At 31.1% G+C, this 19,562-nt stretch overlaps 2 protein-coding genes and 1 long non-coding RNA gene across 3 annotated transcripts; 1 reads left to right on the top strand and 2 right to left on the bottom strand.

Annotated features, from left to right (window-relative positions):
- Positions 1-31: 31 nt before the first annotated feature.
- LOC104717299 (peroxisomal fatty acid beta-oxidation multifunctional protein AIM1) lies at positions 32-4,941 on the bottom strand. The gene is made up of 18 exons (XM_010434846.3): positions 4,605-4,941; positions 4,440-4,511; positions 4,208-4,270; positions 4,074-4,130; positions 3,910-3,977; positions 3,737-3,818; positions 3,596-3,651; positions 3,194-3,496; positions 2,933-3,019; positions 2,667-2,841; positions 2,221-2,342; positions 1,908-2,071; positions 1,576-1,830; positions 1,319-1,440; positions 1,132-1,253; positions 896-1,044; positions 531-669; positions 32-280 (listed from the first exon to the last, which is right to left on the bottom strand). Exons 1-18 carry the CDS (start codon positions 4,699-4,701, stop codon positions 248-250), a joined length of 2,166 nt encoding a protein of 721 aa, XP_010433148.1. The 5' UTR covers positions 4,702-4,941; the 3' UTR covers positions 32-247.
- Positions 4,942-5,997: 1,056 nt separating this feature from the next.
- LOC147935820 (uncharacterized) lies at positions 5,998-6,993 on the bottom strand. Its single transcript, XR_015568037.1, has 3 exons — positions 6,865-6,993; positions 6,668-6,726; positions 5,998-6,234 (listed from the first exon to the last, which is right to left on the bottom strand). It is a non-coding gene; the product is annotated as an uncharacterized LOC147935820 (long non-coding RNA).
- Positions 6,994-17,849: 10,856 nt separating this feature from the next.
- Positions 17,850-18,835, top strand: LOC109126993 (S-protein homolog 21-like). The gene is made up of 2 exons (XM_019231032.2): positions 17,850-18,155; positions 18,431-18,835. Exons 1-2 carry the CDS (start codon positions 17,904-17,906, stop codon positions 18,671-18,673), a joined length of 495 nt encoding a protein of 164 aa, XP_019086577.1. The 5' UTR covers positions 17,850-17,903; the 3' UTR covers positions 18,674-18,835.
- The last annotated feature ends 727 nt before the right edge of the window (positions 18,836-19,562 follow it).

The following is a 19,562-nucleotide window of genomic DNA, read 5'->3' as shown; positions in this document are numbered from 1 at the left end:
GCTTGAACAAATCATACATAATACTTTGGGGTTGATAAAAATTAACTTTATTAGCTCATTCTAATATTTTCTCATAACACACGAACATATATGAGAATTGACATCACTACAAACATTTTATTAAGAACATAATAACGAGAAACACCTTATAGCATTTTAACTTTGAAACTACCAGAGAGACTGATTTATTCTCATTTAGTGATTACCACCTTCAGCCTCTCCTCCAGCATACACTTGTTCAAACGCTTCACATTCGAGACCTCGACGACTGTGATTCACTCTGCAGCCAGAAACCAGAATTTTATTATGCAATAGTAAGCAAAAAGGCCTAAAAATCAATAAATCGACGTTAACCAGACTAGTACTGCATTCATAAGCTTGGAAACAGTTCATTCATAGCTCTAATAATTAATATAAACTGTTTTCTCAAAAACTTTTATACAGATCTTTTTTGTTCTAGCTAAACTACAGAAACAATTCGACAGAGTTAATGCTAAACTTGAACAAAAAAACAAGTTGAGAGACTTTACCAAACGCATTCCTTTCATTGCTCTTTCCTCCAGATACCTTGACGGTTTGAAAAAACCGCCATACATCTCTGACAATCTCTTGAGCCGTTCGTATATGTACTTTGGTCCAACCATGTCTGCCCAGAAAACAATTCCTCCGCTGCAACAGGTACAAAAGAAACGCTTACTTACCATAAGAAAAGATCATCACCAAACATTTCAGTGGCAAACAAAAGGGAAAATTTTGAATGTTGGCAAATGACCAGAGAGACTCAACCAGATGAAAAAATGGATATTTGTTGGAAGTGCAAATGCATAAGATTAGACCAGAGGCAAGGAAATCCCAGAATTTCACAAAAAGCTCCCTTTTAACTTAGAATCCTCACCGGTAAGAAGGAAAACTCATTCCAAGAACAGACGCAATGTCCAAGTCTGAGGCTCGGATCACAACTCCTTCATCTAGGACACGGCATGCCTCATTAACCACAGGGAATAAGATCATCTCTACAATATCTTTGTCAGATACTGATATAGGCTGCAAATGAACGACAAGACTGCATTAATATAAAAAATACCAAAGCACTACGTATATTTCATAAGACCTCTTCATTTGTTTTTTTACCTTCCCACCAGGCATGATATTGGTCAGCTTCCTTGATTCCTCAACAACTGAAAGCACTGATGGATCGGGTTTTGGTTTACTTCCCTTTTCGTATATGTAGAATCCTCTCCCGTTGATTTTTCCTGAAGCCGCAAATGTTAAAAGGTTGGCACATTAGGAATTTACAAAAGTAAGAGCAACGCCATACCGTTTCTCCCGCTCTTAAGAAGAAGCTCAGTCAGTGGAGATTTGAACATGCGATCACCATAGACCTTGGCATATATAGGCCCAACTGCTAATCCAATCCCGTGTCCAGCCAAATCACCAAGCCTAAGAATTGAGCCATCCAAGAAAATAAGCTTTTTTTAGTTGCTGAGAGTAGCCATACAGCAACAGAAACACAAACTGACACACGTACGGACACACAGAAAGTGTGCATAACAGAACAAAGAGGGAGAGAGTTACTGGAATGGGCCCAACGGCAAGCCAAAAGAGGTAATGACGCTGTCGATTCTGAACAAGTCAACACCTAGATTGGCCAACATATGTGCAGCTTGTGCATATGGAAAGAATGTTCTATTCACTGCAAAGCCTATGCAGTTTCCAACCACAACCGGAACTTTCTTTATGGCCTTTCCAACCGCCATGAGATCCAAAATCACCTGAGCAGAAGTATTCTTCGAACGAACAATCTCGAGAAGGGTCATCAGATGGGCAGGGCTATAAAAAGACAAACCTTTGTAAATTACATAAAAAATATGAGAAAAAGCATAAAGGCATTGGAAACACAGAATGACCTGAAGAAATGTGCACCAACAATGCGATCTTTTGAGTTAGTCTTTTCCCCAATTACGTCGAGGTCGATAGTAGATGTATTACTCGCCAAAATGCAATGGGGTGAACAGACCTTTTCGAGTTCTTTGAATATGTTTTGTTTCAACTGAATATTTTCAATCACTGCCTGAAAAATGGTACCAGAAGCAAAGCCTTATAGTAAGAACACATGTAAACTAGTCGACCCTCTCTTCAAATTATCTAGATTTGGATATACTTGAAACTAAAGAGAACGACAGATAACACCAAAGTAGATAACTGAAATTGAAGGCAGACCTCTATGACCATGTCCACATCTTTGAATTCTGTGTAATCGAGTACTCCCTTGAGCAAAGAGAGGGCCTTTCCTGCTTTATCTTGTGTCAGTTTCCCCCTAGATACCAAGCCTTTGATATTTGCTGTCGCAAGAAAAAAACTAAGTTTATTGCATCTACTGTAAACAGGAACAGTAATAAATCATATAATCTATTGTTCCATCATATGCTATGGATGCTTCTTTTGGCTTAAAAACAACCCACCGAAATGTCGTACACTTTTCTAATTTGGGCTGCATACATAAAATTTCATCTACGAAAACCTTTTCACTATGCAACCAATCAATTTTTTATGAAGAACGATTTTGGCTGGCTCAACGTAGACAACAGTTCAAATTTTTTGGTATGTGACCAAGATAATACTTCTATAAAAATAACAACTGCATATGTAATGGATAAGATGATAACCTTCAACTGATTTTATTCCCTTCATAAGGTATTCTGTATTTATTTCTTTGAGCAAAACTCTTATATTGCTTAGAAGTAGAGCCGTAGCGATGCCAGAACCCATCAAACCTCCACCAATAATTGCAACTTTTTTTATCGGCCTCGGTTTCAATCCAACGTCAGTAATATTAGGCACCTGAAAAGTGTTTGATAGATGCTCAGGATGAACACTAAATGTGGAAAGTAGAAGTGCTAGGAGGAATAAACACAATGTATGCCAATCTTACTTTTGATGTTGCACGTTGTGCGAAGAAAACATGAACAAGACCCTTTGCGGTGTCTGACAGTACTAGTTGCTTGAAAACTTCTGCTTCCTGCGAATCAAAGATTTTAAGTACATAACCAACTAGAATGGATAGATTTTGGCTTATTTATAACTCTTCTAACTTGTTGGTGCTCATTAGACCTTTATAATTAGGGAATCATGACTAACAGTTTTTCACAAGCAGTAAGTGAGAAATACAGTAAGCGTCGAATCATAACGATACCTTAAGAACCCCACTATATCCTCCATGGACGATTCCTTCTTCAATCACCTCAATGCAAGCATGGTGTTGAGGCATATTTGGGGCTATCTTTTTGGCTAGCTGTCTTGAATTCTTCAATATAGCACGAGCTTCAGATAAAGAACCAATTCTGTCGGTCCTGTGCAGTGAGCGCAAAAAGGGTTTACGTCCATCCGCAATGTCTAGAGCCCACTTTCTGGACGCGCTCAACAAATCTCCAGGTGGCACCAAAGCATCAACGAGACCCAGTTTATGACCCTCTTCTGAGGATATTGAGTTCGAAAGCTACCAAAACACCAGTATAGAGTTGAACAAGATAATCAGCCAAGCAAATCAACTTGGTAATGAAACTGTTGGTAAATGCAATAAAAACGCCATCCCTACCAGTATCATATCAGTTGCTTTTGCAAGGCCTACTAACCTTGGAAGACGTTGGGTTCCTTCATAGACAAAATTAGATTAACTATCCAACAAATCGTCTCTTTCATTTAAAAGAATACAAAGCTGAACAAAGAAATCCCATACCTCCAAAACCAGGAATAACTCCAAGTGTGAGTTCTGGTAAGCCTAGTTGAGCTTTTGGAGCAGCAACTCGGGCATGGCACGCCTAAGGTGCCAGAAAAAATCAACACTACTTAAAAAGGATATCAAAAGACACTTATAAAAAGCACACTGAGATTTAAAGTCAAAAATCCTACCATTGCCAGTTCTAAACCACCACCAAGAGCTAATCCTTCCACTGCAGCAACAACCGGCTTCCTCGAGTCTTTTGATAACGAGAAAACAGTATCAACATCACATTGGAGAGGAGTGCAAACCTTGGAAAGAAAAATTTGGAACTAAAAAGAAGCTTAACAAATACCTTCCATCAGGTTACACACGAGCTCAACAGATACTTCAGGCATAAGCGATAAATCCCCTGCCAAGAAACGAGACAGTCGAAAACCCAGGAACCAACATGCTTCACTATATACTTAAGAACAGAAGAAACTATACCAGTCTTATGAACTTGCTGGAATACATTGATATCGAAACCACCAGAAAATCTACCATTGTTCCCTGAAATGATTCAATCATTCAAACTCTTTATAGGTAACAACAACAAACAAACTATGATAAGACAAAACAATTCAAATTTACAAAACCCTTTAACATATTAATTCAAAATTCACAATCTTTAGCTACAAGATCAATCAATCAAACAAAAGTAGCTCAATTTATGATTTACCGGTCAACACGATGGCCTTAACATCATTCCTCTGATTCGCGTCTTGAAACTTCTCCTTCAACCCAGCAATAACTGAGAGAATTCAACAGCAACAAGATGAAAATTCGGTTTTACGATCTAATCTAAATCACAGAGAAGCTCAAAAGGATCAAGCTTTATATATACTTGGACTGGCCAAAGAGTTAACAGGAGGATTAGTAATGGTGATGACAGCAACACCATCGTTCCCAATTTCCATCGTCACTCCAATCTTCTTCGCCATGGCTTAATTTCTTCTCTCTGAGATTTGAAAAGTGAAAAGACTTTAGGAGTTCGGTGAGTGAATTGGATAAAAAAGATCAGGTTTTGATAAGTTTTAGGCCCTTTTTTTAAAATAATAAATCAAAGAGTTAACATCTCTTTGTAAAAAACGTTACGTCATCGAATCTGATTTCTTTCCTAACTTGTTTTGTTTCGTCATTTTTGTCATAAGGAAACCAAACCTTGCAATCAACAACAGGGCCGGTATTGATATCTGTTGTTTCAGCTAATTATACTATTGGATCATATTCATATTAATATATATATATCTGATTCGTAGTACATTTTTTTAAACATAACTGAGTGATAAAACGGTGAAAATTAAAAGTATGTATATGGCAATATTTTTTACAGTTTTATCTTCACTAATTTTATGTTGTACTAGATTCAGACCCGCACGTACGTGCGGAATTGATTTCAAAAACTAAGTTTGCTATTAAATTTATAATATATTACATTTTGGTAAACATATTCTTTTTAGGAATGTTAACATTGATATAACCAAACTCATACCAGTTAAGTATTCTATTTGTTTATAATTTGGTTTAGACTAAAAAGTGATCAGTTTTGTCTTTAATTATATGTAAAGATAACTACATTAAAAAAAAAAAAAACAATAAGAGAAAGAGGTTACATCTATTTCAAGACAGAAAATAGTAAAACAAAAGTGGTATATCTCGTTCAACATATTATTTTAGTTTATCAGATAATAAAATAAGTAACTGTTTTGGATTCTCACCTATGTGTGGGTTTTATTTGTAGATATATTTAGTTGTATAGGATCTATAACATAAAATCATATTAGTTTGCTATAAAAGTGTGAGAATGAAATAATAATTTTTTCACCGGAGAATTTATTAGAATCTTAGCAGTTATGATATTAATCCACTAACACTATTCTTAATTGTTAAATTTTATTCCACTTATGAACCAAGATCCGCATAATTTCAATAATATATATATTTTGAATTAATATTTTAGAAATCCATAATATTTTACTTTTTTGAGATAATGATGAATCTAAAATCCAAAATATATTAATCACACAAATATCTTACACTAAACGTGTGGATGGATGCACAAATTTTCAATACAACATGTTGTTTGCTTGTTGAAAAGTCTAAATACAATAGAATTAATCACAAATGAAGTATATTCTACTACTTCATGTTTCAACCTACATGCTTTCTTCTTCACACTACTAATCTCACAAAAAAATATGGACATCCTTCTGTGCGTTTAATGACTGCAGCCAAGCTATTTTAAAATGATTTTTATATTTTCTTCTTGTTTGATCCTTGTCTTAGGATGAGTTGGAATTGTACATAATTTTCAGGTTTAGTAGTCATTTATTCTCGGTATGAACTATGAACATAAATATTTATTAACATGAAATTAAAAGATAATTTAGTTTTGAAAAAAAAGACAGTTTCGTAGGCTTCTCGACTATGTTGACCTTTGACCTTTGCATGAACACAACCAAATTATTAGCTAACTGAAAAAACATTAAAAATTAACAACAATTAGAATCTTAATGTTTACGTGTATTACATATCTATGAGTTTGATTCCCAAGTCCAAATTATTGAACCGAAGTTTGTCATCTACAAAAATTAATATTACACAAAAATCACCTTAAAACTCAATACTAAAATTACATTATTATTTAACAAAAATAATTACACCTCGATGAGTTGTTTTAAGGATACATGTTCTATGAACAAATCTTCCTGCTCTTTTCAATAATCTGATAACTTTTTTTTGATGATTTTATAAAGGAAAATCAATTTATAAACTCTTTCAATCAAAGGGTGTGTCATGCAAAAAAAAAGATCAAACTTAACATAATATAAAATCTACCAAGTCAACAAACTAAATAATATTCAAAAATAAATAGATCAAAGTACAAAGTTTTGAAGAGATACTTACACACAAGGTGGAGAAACAACTGTCTCCATGCTTTACTCAAACGATGATCCACTCGAACGCTGAAATCAAGAATTAAAAAAAAACTCAAAATTAGATTCTACTTCAATTAGCAAATAGAACAAAAAAAATATGTGCTATCGAAATTGAAAACCAAGAAAAGGATAATCTAGGATTTAAACACAAATATTTCGTTATACATAGGAAAATGGTATGGCGTAAGTTAAATATTTGTTTGTGATTTTTCATTTATTGTTTAGATATTTTTTGCCCAAAACATTGTATAAATTTTCTAATTGTTCGTAAAAGATTTTTAACCTTACCAAAACAAATCTTATTAAAATTTTCAGAATATTGAAAATTTAATATCAGTTACTAATTACTTAATTTATCTTCAATTAATTTCAAAAAATCAATGAAAATTTATTATAGATTTCAACTTATACTATTCATTATTTATTCTAATTAAAAATAATATTTTATTATAAAATTAGAATTTTCACGAAATTAGGATTTAGTAGATCTGGTATTTAACTAAACATTAAATATTTCATAATTTTTTTAAAAATAATTTATTTTTATCTATAAGTTGAATATACTTTTGAAATACTTTCTTATTAATCATTTTGAAATCAATAGAAAATAACATATTCAGTTTATAGATATTTTTCATTGGTTATTGTCAGTCTTGTTTGTAATTATTGTTTTAATTCACAAAATTAATTTAAGTAAACAAATTTAAAAAACTAACCTTATTTATTTCCTTTTTTGATAATCCCATATTTGTTTTCTTTAATTAACCACGTTATTTATGTTAACAAATTAATTTGGACTATTTCTTACCCAACTAAATAATTATCATTATACTAAAATTAAAAGTTTTTTTCCAAAAATATCTAAAAATATATTAGAAAAATGAAATATATTTACATATATGTAATTTCAAATTTAAGAGTCCGATTTTTATGGCAACAAATTTAAATAATTTTCAAATATTAGGTAATTACTATTAATTTTAATTCAATATCCATAAACATTAGATAATTATTATCTTGTTGATTTCAATTTCCATAAACATTAGAAAATTGCACTCGATTTGGAAGAGTTATATCTTTTTATTTTGGTTCAGCTAATACCAATAATATCAATCTGTTTGGCTCCTATTAATATCAATTTGTTTGGATACAGGACATGTATATCCTTATTCATATTTGAGTGGCATTTCATCATTTCATGTAATAATCTCTTAATCTATGTTTACTTATTAAAAATGCTTCCCTTTTAATAGTATAGATTAACCAATGAAAAAAAATTGTAATGTATATTAATAAAAAGTTCAAACCTAAAACGACACTAATTTATAAATGTAAAGAGTGTGTAATTGGGCCATTTCAGTTTTGGAACTCCTAAAAATATAATTCGTGATTTAGGCAGATGGTTGGACTAGACCGACAAACATATTGAGCCATTGTAACCAGAGGGACATTGTAAGCTTTTGTAGGACATTCTAAAATGATGTATTAACCAGTTACCACCACATGTGCTATCATATTAATCCCAAGAGAAGAGAGATAGACTATATATATATATATATAGTGTATGTGAATATCTTTTGACATGAGGACAAAAAAATAGTATTAAAGAGGTGATATAACTGAACTACAACTACAAGAAAGGCCCAACGAACACAGCAATTTTCACTGGCTTCAGCTGTCATTCTTAATATCGCAGAGATGAGAGAGCTTGGATAGAATAATATTGCTACTGATCGAAATCTCGTGATCATTTACTTTTTCATTCACATTTAATATTCCAGAGTTTACGGTGTGTTGTTCAGTATCAGTTTGTGATTGATTAACTTAGATTTCTCACCTATTTTTTGAGCATGGATTGTATACCCAAGTCCGGGTGCCTATTCCATTCAGTATTGCCTAAATGAGTTAGAAATTAGATAATGTAATATATATTGCTTTGAATCCTAGTAAACTTGCAAAACAAAACTGTAATTGTTTTATCGATCTCATATATATATATATTAAAAACGAAAAAAACACAGATCTTTTTTTTTTTTTTTACTTCAATACATATACTCGACTATATATTGTAGAACTTAAATAAAAATATCACGAGTCTGATCTGTTTTCCTCATCTTCTTCCTTAGCAAATAGCCATTAATTATCGTAAGAAACGCAAGTAATCACCTATTAACTATTCGTACTTTGCTTCCTTCCGCAGGGTTATTATAATAACTCATACTATATTATATATAGGCATATAGCCAGACTTCAAATTTTGTATTAATGTTATGCAGCATCATTTTTCGAAAAATATTGATTAATTTATGGATTGAAAGTTTTTTTAATCTCCATATTAATCTTTATGGTCTTCCAACCTGCCAAAGTCCCAATTCAATGCGTTTACATGTTCTACTTACTTCGACCTTTGGGCGCAGCCACATGTTCTGCATGCTCTCATTTATTGCCCTTGTATTGTATACATATATGTACATTCATTCATGAGGTACTCTTTTGTTTTCGGTATTTGAGATTTGTTCAGCGTGCGTAATAATAAAACGACCCATAATTGAATACGTTTGTATATCGAGCAATTGAACCCTTCCGTAGGTAAATTCCTATATATGAGCGTCATTTTTACTTAACCAAATATAGTGAGACAAGAAAGTTAAAATTGCATGAAAAATGTTTCGACCACTTTCTATCTGTTGAATTGATCTCATAATCTCCAGTCCATTTGAAACTTTAAGTACCAAGAATCAATCGTCGGATTGGAGTATCCGGTGAGAATTGATCAATATGCCATAAGTTTACCGAATAAATTTATAACTAGATGTCAGAACATTACAAGTTTACAACATGTCGAAGTTTACTTCTAACTAATTTCATTGCCATATATATACATATATATATATATAACTATATTTATTTAAGTAATTTACAACAAACCAAAAAAATGAAATTTATTTTGCCGTATATACATAAGGGAAAGTAGAATGTAACTGTTGACGTGGAGGGATTTGCATCGAACATATAAGAGATGAGATGGTCCAACATTCATTTACAACTTATCCATCTGTCACTTTGTAACCCTAATTTTAACCCCTTCATTTTCCTATATAAACCTCCCCAAGTACTAATCACTCTTCACTACTCTCTCCACGAAACAAAAACAATAATATAGTTAAGTTACAAAAAAAAAAAAAAGGATCTAGTAAGAGAGATGGCAATTAGGTGTTTAACTGAGTTGAAAGAAATAAAAATCATATAATATGTTCAACTACACGAATAAATTGACACATAAAAATCATATAATATGTTCATCTACAGAAATAAATTGAATATATGTAAAAAGAAAAAAAATGTGCTTTCAGCATACTTGGTGTTATATTTTTTCTAAAATAAATTTGGATTCTCTTTTACATATCTATAATCTCTATAATTGCTGTAAATAATATATATAATCTCTATAATTTAGGATATGTAACTGCATTGGGTTATGGCTTTATTATACATGTATGAAAGTAATTTTAATTATGATATGAGATAGGGTAAGGTGGATTTAATTAGTGCTGAACTGCTGACTATAGGATTAGATTCAGTATTTTGCTATTAGTTTATTTTCTTTATGATAACTTATTGTAGATATTACAAATATTTTAATTAAATATGTGATTTGTATTAAATTTGGAGACTAGATATATATAATTCTTAATTTTTATTTCGGTTTATATATTTGATTAAAAGTATGTGGTTCCGCACACAGGAGCGATTATAAACTTCATCAATATATTCAATATGCTTTCCGATAATATGTTCAATTAAGTTCTGCATTTGTAAATATGAATTACATATCCGAACGCATTAGCATGAACATTTTTTTTTTTGCTTATGAATTGACATTGATAAAATAATATAATTATTGAAAATTTATTTTGGTATTATTTTTAATTAAAACATTGTAACACCCATACATGCAATATCCTAAATAGATTATAAATGAGATTATGAATAAATACAAGCACACATTTTAGCACCAGATTTATATTGGAGGCATTTTCCACCTAATGGATATCTTAATTCTCTGCAGTGCTTATTGCAGTCCGGAAATTGTGAGCAGGGGCCTTGTATAGCGAACCATTTCTGAGCACCATTAACTTTGAGCATAGACTTCGCGCATACTTCACCTATTATTTTCCGAAAATTAGTGTAGTATTCACAAAGTAAAAAAGTTATTGGATATAATGACGAATAACACAATGTATTGTAAGTTGTAACAGTAGAAGTGTATGCTATATGCTAAACTACATATATGGAGATATAATATACATAATATATCTAATAGAAACAATTATATGCGGTTTACTAGTTAATTTAAATACATGATTCTTGCTCTTTTGGTACTTAAAAGAAAAAGATATGTCAACGTCTTGTAAAAAGGAAAAAGTAAATAATATAAATTAAATTATATGTTTTTTTTTGGCATATCTGGGGTGAGAAGAACTGCAAGACATAAAAACACAAGGAAGACGCATTTGCAGGATGAAACCATTGTTTTTGTTTTGTTTATTTTAAAAATATTTTCTGATGAAATTAAAAAGTACTCAAATCCTCCAGTAATATATGTATTTATAGAGAAAGATGGTGGGTTTATACTTCAAAGGTTTTCACCCGCGCTATATCGTAGGACTAAATTATAAACTAATATATTTTAAATAATAATTTTTAATTTATTTAGTTTTCAAATTCTCAATTAATTAAATTTTATCTAATTAATTTATAATTTTGTTTAGAATGTTTTTTTTCTTCTTACGTTTTATACAGTTTATAACCTAATTACATTAAATTTATTATAAGATATAATATAAAATTTTAAAACATGTAGTTTTGTTTTCTATAATTAAACAGAGGTATATGCCTATATGGTATGTTAGTGTATATTTTTATGTGTATACAATTTTTTTTTTTGGAATATTAAGAATGTGTTGTAGTATGTGTAATATTTTGTAGTTCATATAATAAATAATTTATAAGTTAATTTTCCAAACTATGACTAAAAATTTATAGTATATGACATAAACTAATAGTTTTAGTATTGGTTCTATAGTCCAAACCCGTCATGCTAGGCGGATTACGCAACATATTCAAATATTTTAAATCCGCAAAAACTCATCATACGAAATCCGTGAAAGTAAAATATAGTATGTGAGGTTAAAAGTCACTTTTTATCAAATCAGTTTTTCAAATTTGTAAAGAACAATACCTTTTCACTCACCTCCTTATAAATAAAGAAAGAAAATATGTATACATTTACGATTATGTTTATTACTTTTTAAAACACTTAATTTCTATAAAAAAAACAAATATAAGTATAGTTAATTTGTTTATTAAATTAATTATTTAATGTCAATGGCATGCCTGTAAATAAGTGCCAACTTTCAGGATTTATTTTATAAATGTCTCCAAAAATGTATATATAGATATATTTCCTAAATAAAACTGGATTCTCTTTTACTTATAATATCTATAAGATATGTTACTACATTATGTTATCAACTCTTAATATCTAAAAGATATGTTACCACATTTGGGTATTCAACTCTTAAATTTCACTTTTATTCTTATTTTTCTATATTTTTAATATAGTAGACCTTTTTCAAATATATACGGTGAATTGCAAGCAGACCCACTTTCCTCAAACTCACTTCCATCCACGCCCACTTGTTGCTAGTGGTGTACTTTTATGGATGTGTTTGCTAGTTTGACATAAAACGTAGACATATTTGTCCATGTTGCTAAGTTTGAGACAACAATTCTCTTTTTCATTTTTCTGTCTTTTTTCCTTCTCTACTTTATTTTTTGGTTTTGTATCTTTCTTTTTATTCTTTTCTTTGTTGTAACAGTTTAACTATTTATTATCAAAAAAGTATCTGTTTATTTATATACAATCTATTATAATTATATTTTTTTTACAATTTAAGATGTATATTGCTTTTTTTTTAAATTAGTATATTATATACTATCCATTTTTAGTTGAACATTTGTTCACTAATAAGTGGATGACCAACTATAGTAAATTGTGTTTAATGTAACTGGTCATCTACTTATTAGTGAACAAATGTTTAACTTTTTAGTTGAACTGTTATATTTTTAGTTGAACTTTTTTTTGATGAAATAAGTTTTGTCCATTACAAAATGTAGAAATACTTGAACAATACCACTCAATGAATTTTACTATTGTTTGCATCAAAATAATTTTGTTTTTATTTTTTTGATGAACATACAAGCATATCCACCAAACGACCACATGAATATATATGATTAAGGTGTTCTAGTTAGGCTATGGACTTGGAGCTGGAACATCTTGATCATATATATCTATGTGATCATATAATATACTAATTTTTTTAAAAATATAGCAATATACATCTTAATATGTAGAAAAAATATAATTAAAATATATTGTATAAAAATGAACAGATAATTTTTTGATAATAACTAACTTCAGTGTTACAACAAAGAAAATAATAAAAAAGAGAGATATAAACCAAAAAGTAGAGGAAAACAAAAAAATAATGAAATATATATATATCTTAGGAAAAAGGAAGAGAGAGAAAGAGTTGAGATGTGTTTGGTTTGGTGAGAGAGTAGTATGTAATTTTAAAGGGAAAAAGTATAGTAATAGTAGAAAGTGGGTGTGGGTGTTATTAGAATTTGAGAAAGTAGGTATGAGTACAATATTCCCAAATATATACTCCCTCTGTTTCAAAATATAAGATGTTTCAGATTTTAATATACTAAACGAGTTTTGCTGTAATTGCTAGAGTGGCAATGAATTTAATTTAGTCATTTGCAGGATGAAGCCAGTTTGCAGAATTGAAATAAGATCGAGAAGTGACAAGAAAAAGACATCTTATTTCGTTATACTAGTATGATGAGTTTAAAATATAAGTATATAATTTTAAATTAAAATCCAACAAAAAAAAATAAAGTGTGAGCAAGGAATCTGACTAATGGACTAATATGTGGTTGGGATGACTCAATACGTTAAGGGGTGGTATTAAACTTGATATTTTAAAAGTTTTGTTGGGATTTTAATATTTTTAAATTTTGAGAGATTTGAGTATTTTTTTTGTGAATCCAAAATTAGATTAGAATTAAAAATTACAAGAAGATAAAGCCTATTCGGACACTCCCGAACAGAAAACTTGAAAAATAAATCAACTACAGCACAAATCAAACATAAAGACATAAGCTTGAAAAAGCTTGATAGAACACGAGGAGAAGTATTGAAACTAAATATCACAAGAACATCCATGAAAGAAGTAGCAATCAATACATAAACATCGACTAGAAAAGAACTAGTCACCATAAATTGTGACGTTAAAAGAACTGCTCACACACGGAAAGGTTGACGCCGGAGAAGTATCCAGTGAGCAAAGTTGCTGGAACAGAGCAGAGGCTAAGCCAACAGAGATGGTTTTTGGCTAGACGCAAACAGGTAAGATTACATCAGAGAAGTATTTGATGAACCAAAATTCTGCCAAAAATCGGCAGAAAAATATCCAGCAACAGTGGTTCTAACCTGGATACCAACATAACTAGTCTCAACTGCAATCAAAGGGAGGCCGGAGTAGTATCCGGTAAAGTCGGAGAAGTATCCGAAATTTCCTCCTTGCAACAAAGTGGTTCAAAATAAAGACCAACCTTAAGCAAAGAGAATGGGATAAGCTGCTTGAGAAACGCAAAAGGAGAGGTTGAAAAGAGGACTGATTCATCAACCAAGAGAAAGGGCCAGCCCCAAACAAGAGACCCACTTAGATGGATGAACACCTTAAGGGGAGCAACGAGAGGGGGGGAGGAGGAGAGAGAACCACTGTCCATCAAACTCACTAGGAAGACGGGAGTCATAGGACGACAACAACCAAGTTGAAGTTAACTCGTTGTCTGGAAGATCTGGTTGTTCTGGCAGATCCGGAGGAGACAATAAACTCACCCGCATCGCTAAATCTGGTGGCCTTGGACAGGACGAACCCATTGAGAGCAGGAAAAGCTGCACCATACTCATGGAGATGGAGACAAGCTTTGCTGGCGTTGTAGATCTACTGACGGAAGAAAAATCGGAACAATTAGGCGGCGAGGAGGGCAATGGTAGGATACCGGAGGATGGGAAAGACCATATCTTTGGCAAGTGGCTGGCTTGGGCTTTGTGCCTAGGAGAGAAAACTAGGGTGAACTGTTACCATAATAAGTAATGAGGAAATACATATATACAAAGGGAGAGATTTGAGAGTAATTTTATGAGATTTGGCTATAGAATTTGAGATTTTAGGATTTTCTGAGATTTGAGTTTTGGGATTTGGTGAGATTTGATTATTGAATTTTAGGTGATTTGAATATATATATATATATATATATATATATATATATATATATATATATTTTAAAGAAGAGAACAACTTGTATGATGTTGTAACTTGTATGATGATGTGTAATGGATAGGCCATGTGAAGAAGCTTGATATCTTTTTTCAGTTGCCGTCACCTTCTACAAGCCCCTCTAACTGATCCTTCCAAAAGATGATATGAGAAAGCTCATATGTCCATGACTATGTATATGGTTCTTGGTTGTGTCAATTACGCATCTGAATTTGCCTTGACAGAGATCGTAATCTAAGAAAGAGTTTGTGTTTTCCAGCGAATTAGTAACAAAAAGTTTTATGATAGGGATTTAGGGTTTACTACACATCAACAAAACTTATTAGGATTTTTCTTTGAGGTATGTATTTGAGAGAGAGAGAGAGATAGACAGAGAGAGGTGTAGAGATGGAGGTACTTTATATTATAAAATAGCAATAGCTGACGAAACTTTTTTTTAAAAACATCTTTTAAAGTTTCACCTTTAAAGGTGTAACACCCGTAACCCGAAAAGAGTGTGTGTTAGGTGTCGAGCGACAATATGGAGTGTCGATCGATTCGAATTAGTCAGTTTGGTTTGTTCTTTGGTTTTGTACGGTTTAGTAGTTTAAGAGAAAATCTAAATTTCTCTATAAAAGGGAAATCGCCTTGTCGTGTTAGAGGTTCTCTCCCCCAGCCGTTTCTGCCTTAGAGAGAAGAGAGAAGAGGTGTGTTTTAGTCTCTTTGGGAGAAAGAGAGAAGGATAGTTGTTTGGGGGAAGGGACAAGAGTGGAGAAGAGAAGGAGAGCAGCATGGTCTGCATCATTATCTATTGTATCTTTATTTATGTTATTTTATGGTTCAATCTTTTTTACATTATTATCATGGTAATAAGTACATTTTGGGGGAAAGTAATTAGTACTATATCTTAATTTTATGGGTAGAAAAAATATCGCACATATTCTTTTAGAGTAAATTATTTATTTTACTATTTAAATCAGTCAAATGTTACCTTATGGACACTTCAATTTTGGTCAAAATTTAGCACAATTGGTAATTTACTAATTAACGTATCATTGCATATATTACTTCAAATATTTGTTACGTCGCGTGACTGAATGCAAGGAATACATCGGTCGACGCAGTTAGGCATTTGACAGAGTCAGGAGGAATTGCATCGGTCGATGCAATGAGTGCATCAGCCGATGCATCTAGGGATTTGGAGGATTGCATCGGTCAACACAAGGAGTGCGTCGGTCAACGCAAGGATGTTGCATCGGTCAACGCAAGTGCGCAGAGTCGACGCACGTGTTCAGAGTTGTCTGGTTTGCTTGTTTTCTTTGTGTATTGATTATGCTTGTCTTATCGTTTGTGTGTATAAGCCAATAGATGGGAGGATCACCACACAAAGTATATATTTATGATAATACTCACGCATCTCATTTGTGTTTGTGGTGCAGGTAAACCCAAAGTTTGATCGTGGAATCAAGGCGATGAAGAGGAGGATATTCTAGTGGCTCGTTGATATGTTGTCTGGCTTCTGTTAGGTTGTTAGAGTCGAGTCGTTAGAATGTTGATAGGTTGATGGTTTGATGTTTAATGACTTGTTGGTTGGTTATTTACTGTTTATGATGAATTGATTGTTGGTTATTGGATTAATGGTATCATACTATGTTATCCGTTCTTGTTTGATTGGGGTTAGATTGTTAATTATTATTGGATCACTAGTTATTTATTATATTAAAAATAAATAAACAATGGCTCGAATCGTTTCATTTATAGCAGGTAAAAAGTACATTTAAGTTTGTATATATTTGTTTACATATTTTTATGTACATTAATTAGAGGTGAGCACTTTTTGTATTATTGATAAATTCAAATATTTTATAGGATAAAACATGTTTATGATTTTCTTTTTTAGTTCAATCCAAAAACAATTATTTGCATATGTAATATTAAAAATTTTCACGGATTTTAAAAGGTCGACTGAATTTTTAAATGACATTTTATTTTATTTTGGTTTGATTTATTGCATTTTATTTTATATAGAATCTTCTTCATTTTATTTTTTAAACATGTTAGTTTAGATTCAACTATTTATTCAATACATTGTTGATTGTACCATATAATTAAACAATTTTTATTTTGGTGTTTTAGCGACCAAACTATAAACATCATTTGATTTTTGATGTGTTTCTTCCGAACCTACATTTTATAGATGATAATTGTAATTGAATGCATCCTAATGTGTGTAGGTGGACTGCAAAAGAACTAAGAGTATATGTCCGCCACACCAAATTTGTAAGAGATTTCATGTATGGATGAAAAACTCCAACAAAACAAAAATAAAGCACTCCCGTCAATGGACTTCCAAGTGAATCAGAATTTGATTCATACACCTAATAAAATTCTGAAAACTAATTCAAGCATTATCTGAAATCTTGGTATCGTTTTATCATGTTAAGAGAATAATAAGAAAAAAATTTAAAAACGAGTTTAACTTTAATTTGGCTTTAGTTAAGATATTATATAATTTAATATTTCTGTCTATAAATTTATTATCAAATCAACAGTCTATAAGATTTGTAGTCTTTGAAAATGTATTATTAAATGTCAAAGATCAAAGGTCAAAGCATTAAATATGAGAGGAGATAACAATTTAAAAGTTTGTAAAATCAAAGGAAAGAAGAACAAGAACATATCTTAGCAAATGTATGAGCAAAAATATTTGTTTGTATTTTCTGTGTGCAGATATATTATATATATGACCTTGTAACACATTTATACCCATGACAAAAGTTTATTACACTTTAGAAAGGTTTTACAAAAATGAAAAAATGTTTCCTAATTTTTTTTCTTATCCTCCTTTCTTTTGATTCTATAAACTCTTATTTGATGCCTCCTCTTTTTAGAAAATTCAATGTTGAAATAGTAAATCAACTTAAGTTTCACAAGAAAATGAAGGTTCATTGCAAAAGCAGAAGCCACAATTTTCCGATCACCTATCTTAATATTGGCGAAAGTTTTCAGTTTAAATTTACTATCCTTTCAAAAACTAAGTACTGGTGTAATTTATGGCAGGTAAGAAATTCATTTTGAATTTTGTTGATTGAAGAATTTGATTCAACAAAACCTATTTTGATATTTGTGTTCAACTCAAAAAGGTTTATAATGCAATACTAAACTTTTTTAATGGACTTTTACACGTTGACTGGAATTCTTGTTTTATTCATTGCATTAAATGTTATATAATATATGTTTGGTTTATATAAAACTTTGTTACTTTATTCTGATTCATATTAATTCCGTTTCTCACCCATACTTTGATACATTACTTTTTATTTTTGTATGCTTAGGGACCAAATTACAAACACTATGTGGTTTTTGATGCGTTTCGTCCTGACAAAGATTTTATTGATGGTACATGCACTGGAATGCACCCTAATGTTTGTAGATGGACCGCAAAAGAAGAAGGAGTTTATGTCCGTAATAAAAAATTTGAAGGAGAATATTTCATGTATAGTTGGGATGCTCCAACAAATATAGGAGAAATAACTCCAGTTAGTTCATTTGCGGTTGAATCTAAGTTTGATTCATAGATCTATAAAATTCTAAAAGCTTATTTAATTGTGGTATTCTAATTTTGTTTGATTATAATGTCAGTTTGGTTTGATTATAATTGTGGTATGTGTGTCAGTTTGATTCTAAAAGCTTATTTTGAGCATATCAAGAATTAATAAAAAAAAATATTTGTTGGGTTAGCTTGCACTCAATTGGGATCCAGTGAATAACAACTTTCCAATGACGATGTTCTTTAGGAGGTTGGAGGTTGAGGTAAATTCACAACTCTATGAATTTACCTCAACCTCCAACCTGTCGTTAATAAATGATTTATTTGGTGGTGGGTTTCTTAATGACGGGAATAAATGAGTTTCATTCCATGTTTTTTTTGTGCTATAATTTTTTTTTTAGAGACTGAATAGTCCGGATTTCACATATGTATAGAAAAACGAACACTATTATGGGCTAGCCATCTATGCTTTTATGTTACCTTTGGGTTTTCAACTGTTGGAGTCGGTTCCAAATGTTCTGGCTTTGATTATTGATGTTGAAGTTCGAGGGATTGCATTTCCACGACATATTCGTTTGTAACTTTGATTATTGATGATGAAGTTCGAGACAAAGGTCTCCTTGTCCTCTACCAAAAAAAAAATAGTAATTAGTACCTTTTTTTGGCAGAAGTAATTAATTAGTATTATAAATCATAAATTCATAGATCAATTTTGGTCAACATAACTCATTTGTCATCACAATTCACAAATAAAGCACACATATATTCTTATTTTAGGTAAATTATTTAATTTATTATTTAAATCAGTCAAATTTTACCATATACACACTTTGATTTTGGTCAAATTGGTTAATTGTATTCGAAAGTATTTGTAGTTATACAGGCAAGATAACACATGCATAATTACTAATTACCAT

The sequence above is a fragment of the Camelina sativa genome, chromosome 10 (assembly GCF_030686135.1).
Source record: "Camelina sativa cultivar CO46 ecotype springtype chromosome 10, ASM3068613v1".
Classification (NCBI taxonomy): Eukaryota; Viridiplantae; Streptophyta; class Magnoliopsida; order Brassicales; family Brassicaceae; genus Camelina; species Camelina sativa.
This window is presented reverse-complemented; position numbering and strand designations above follow the sequence as displayed.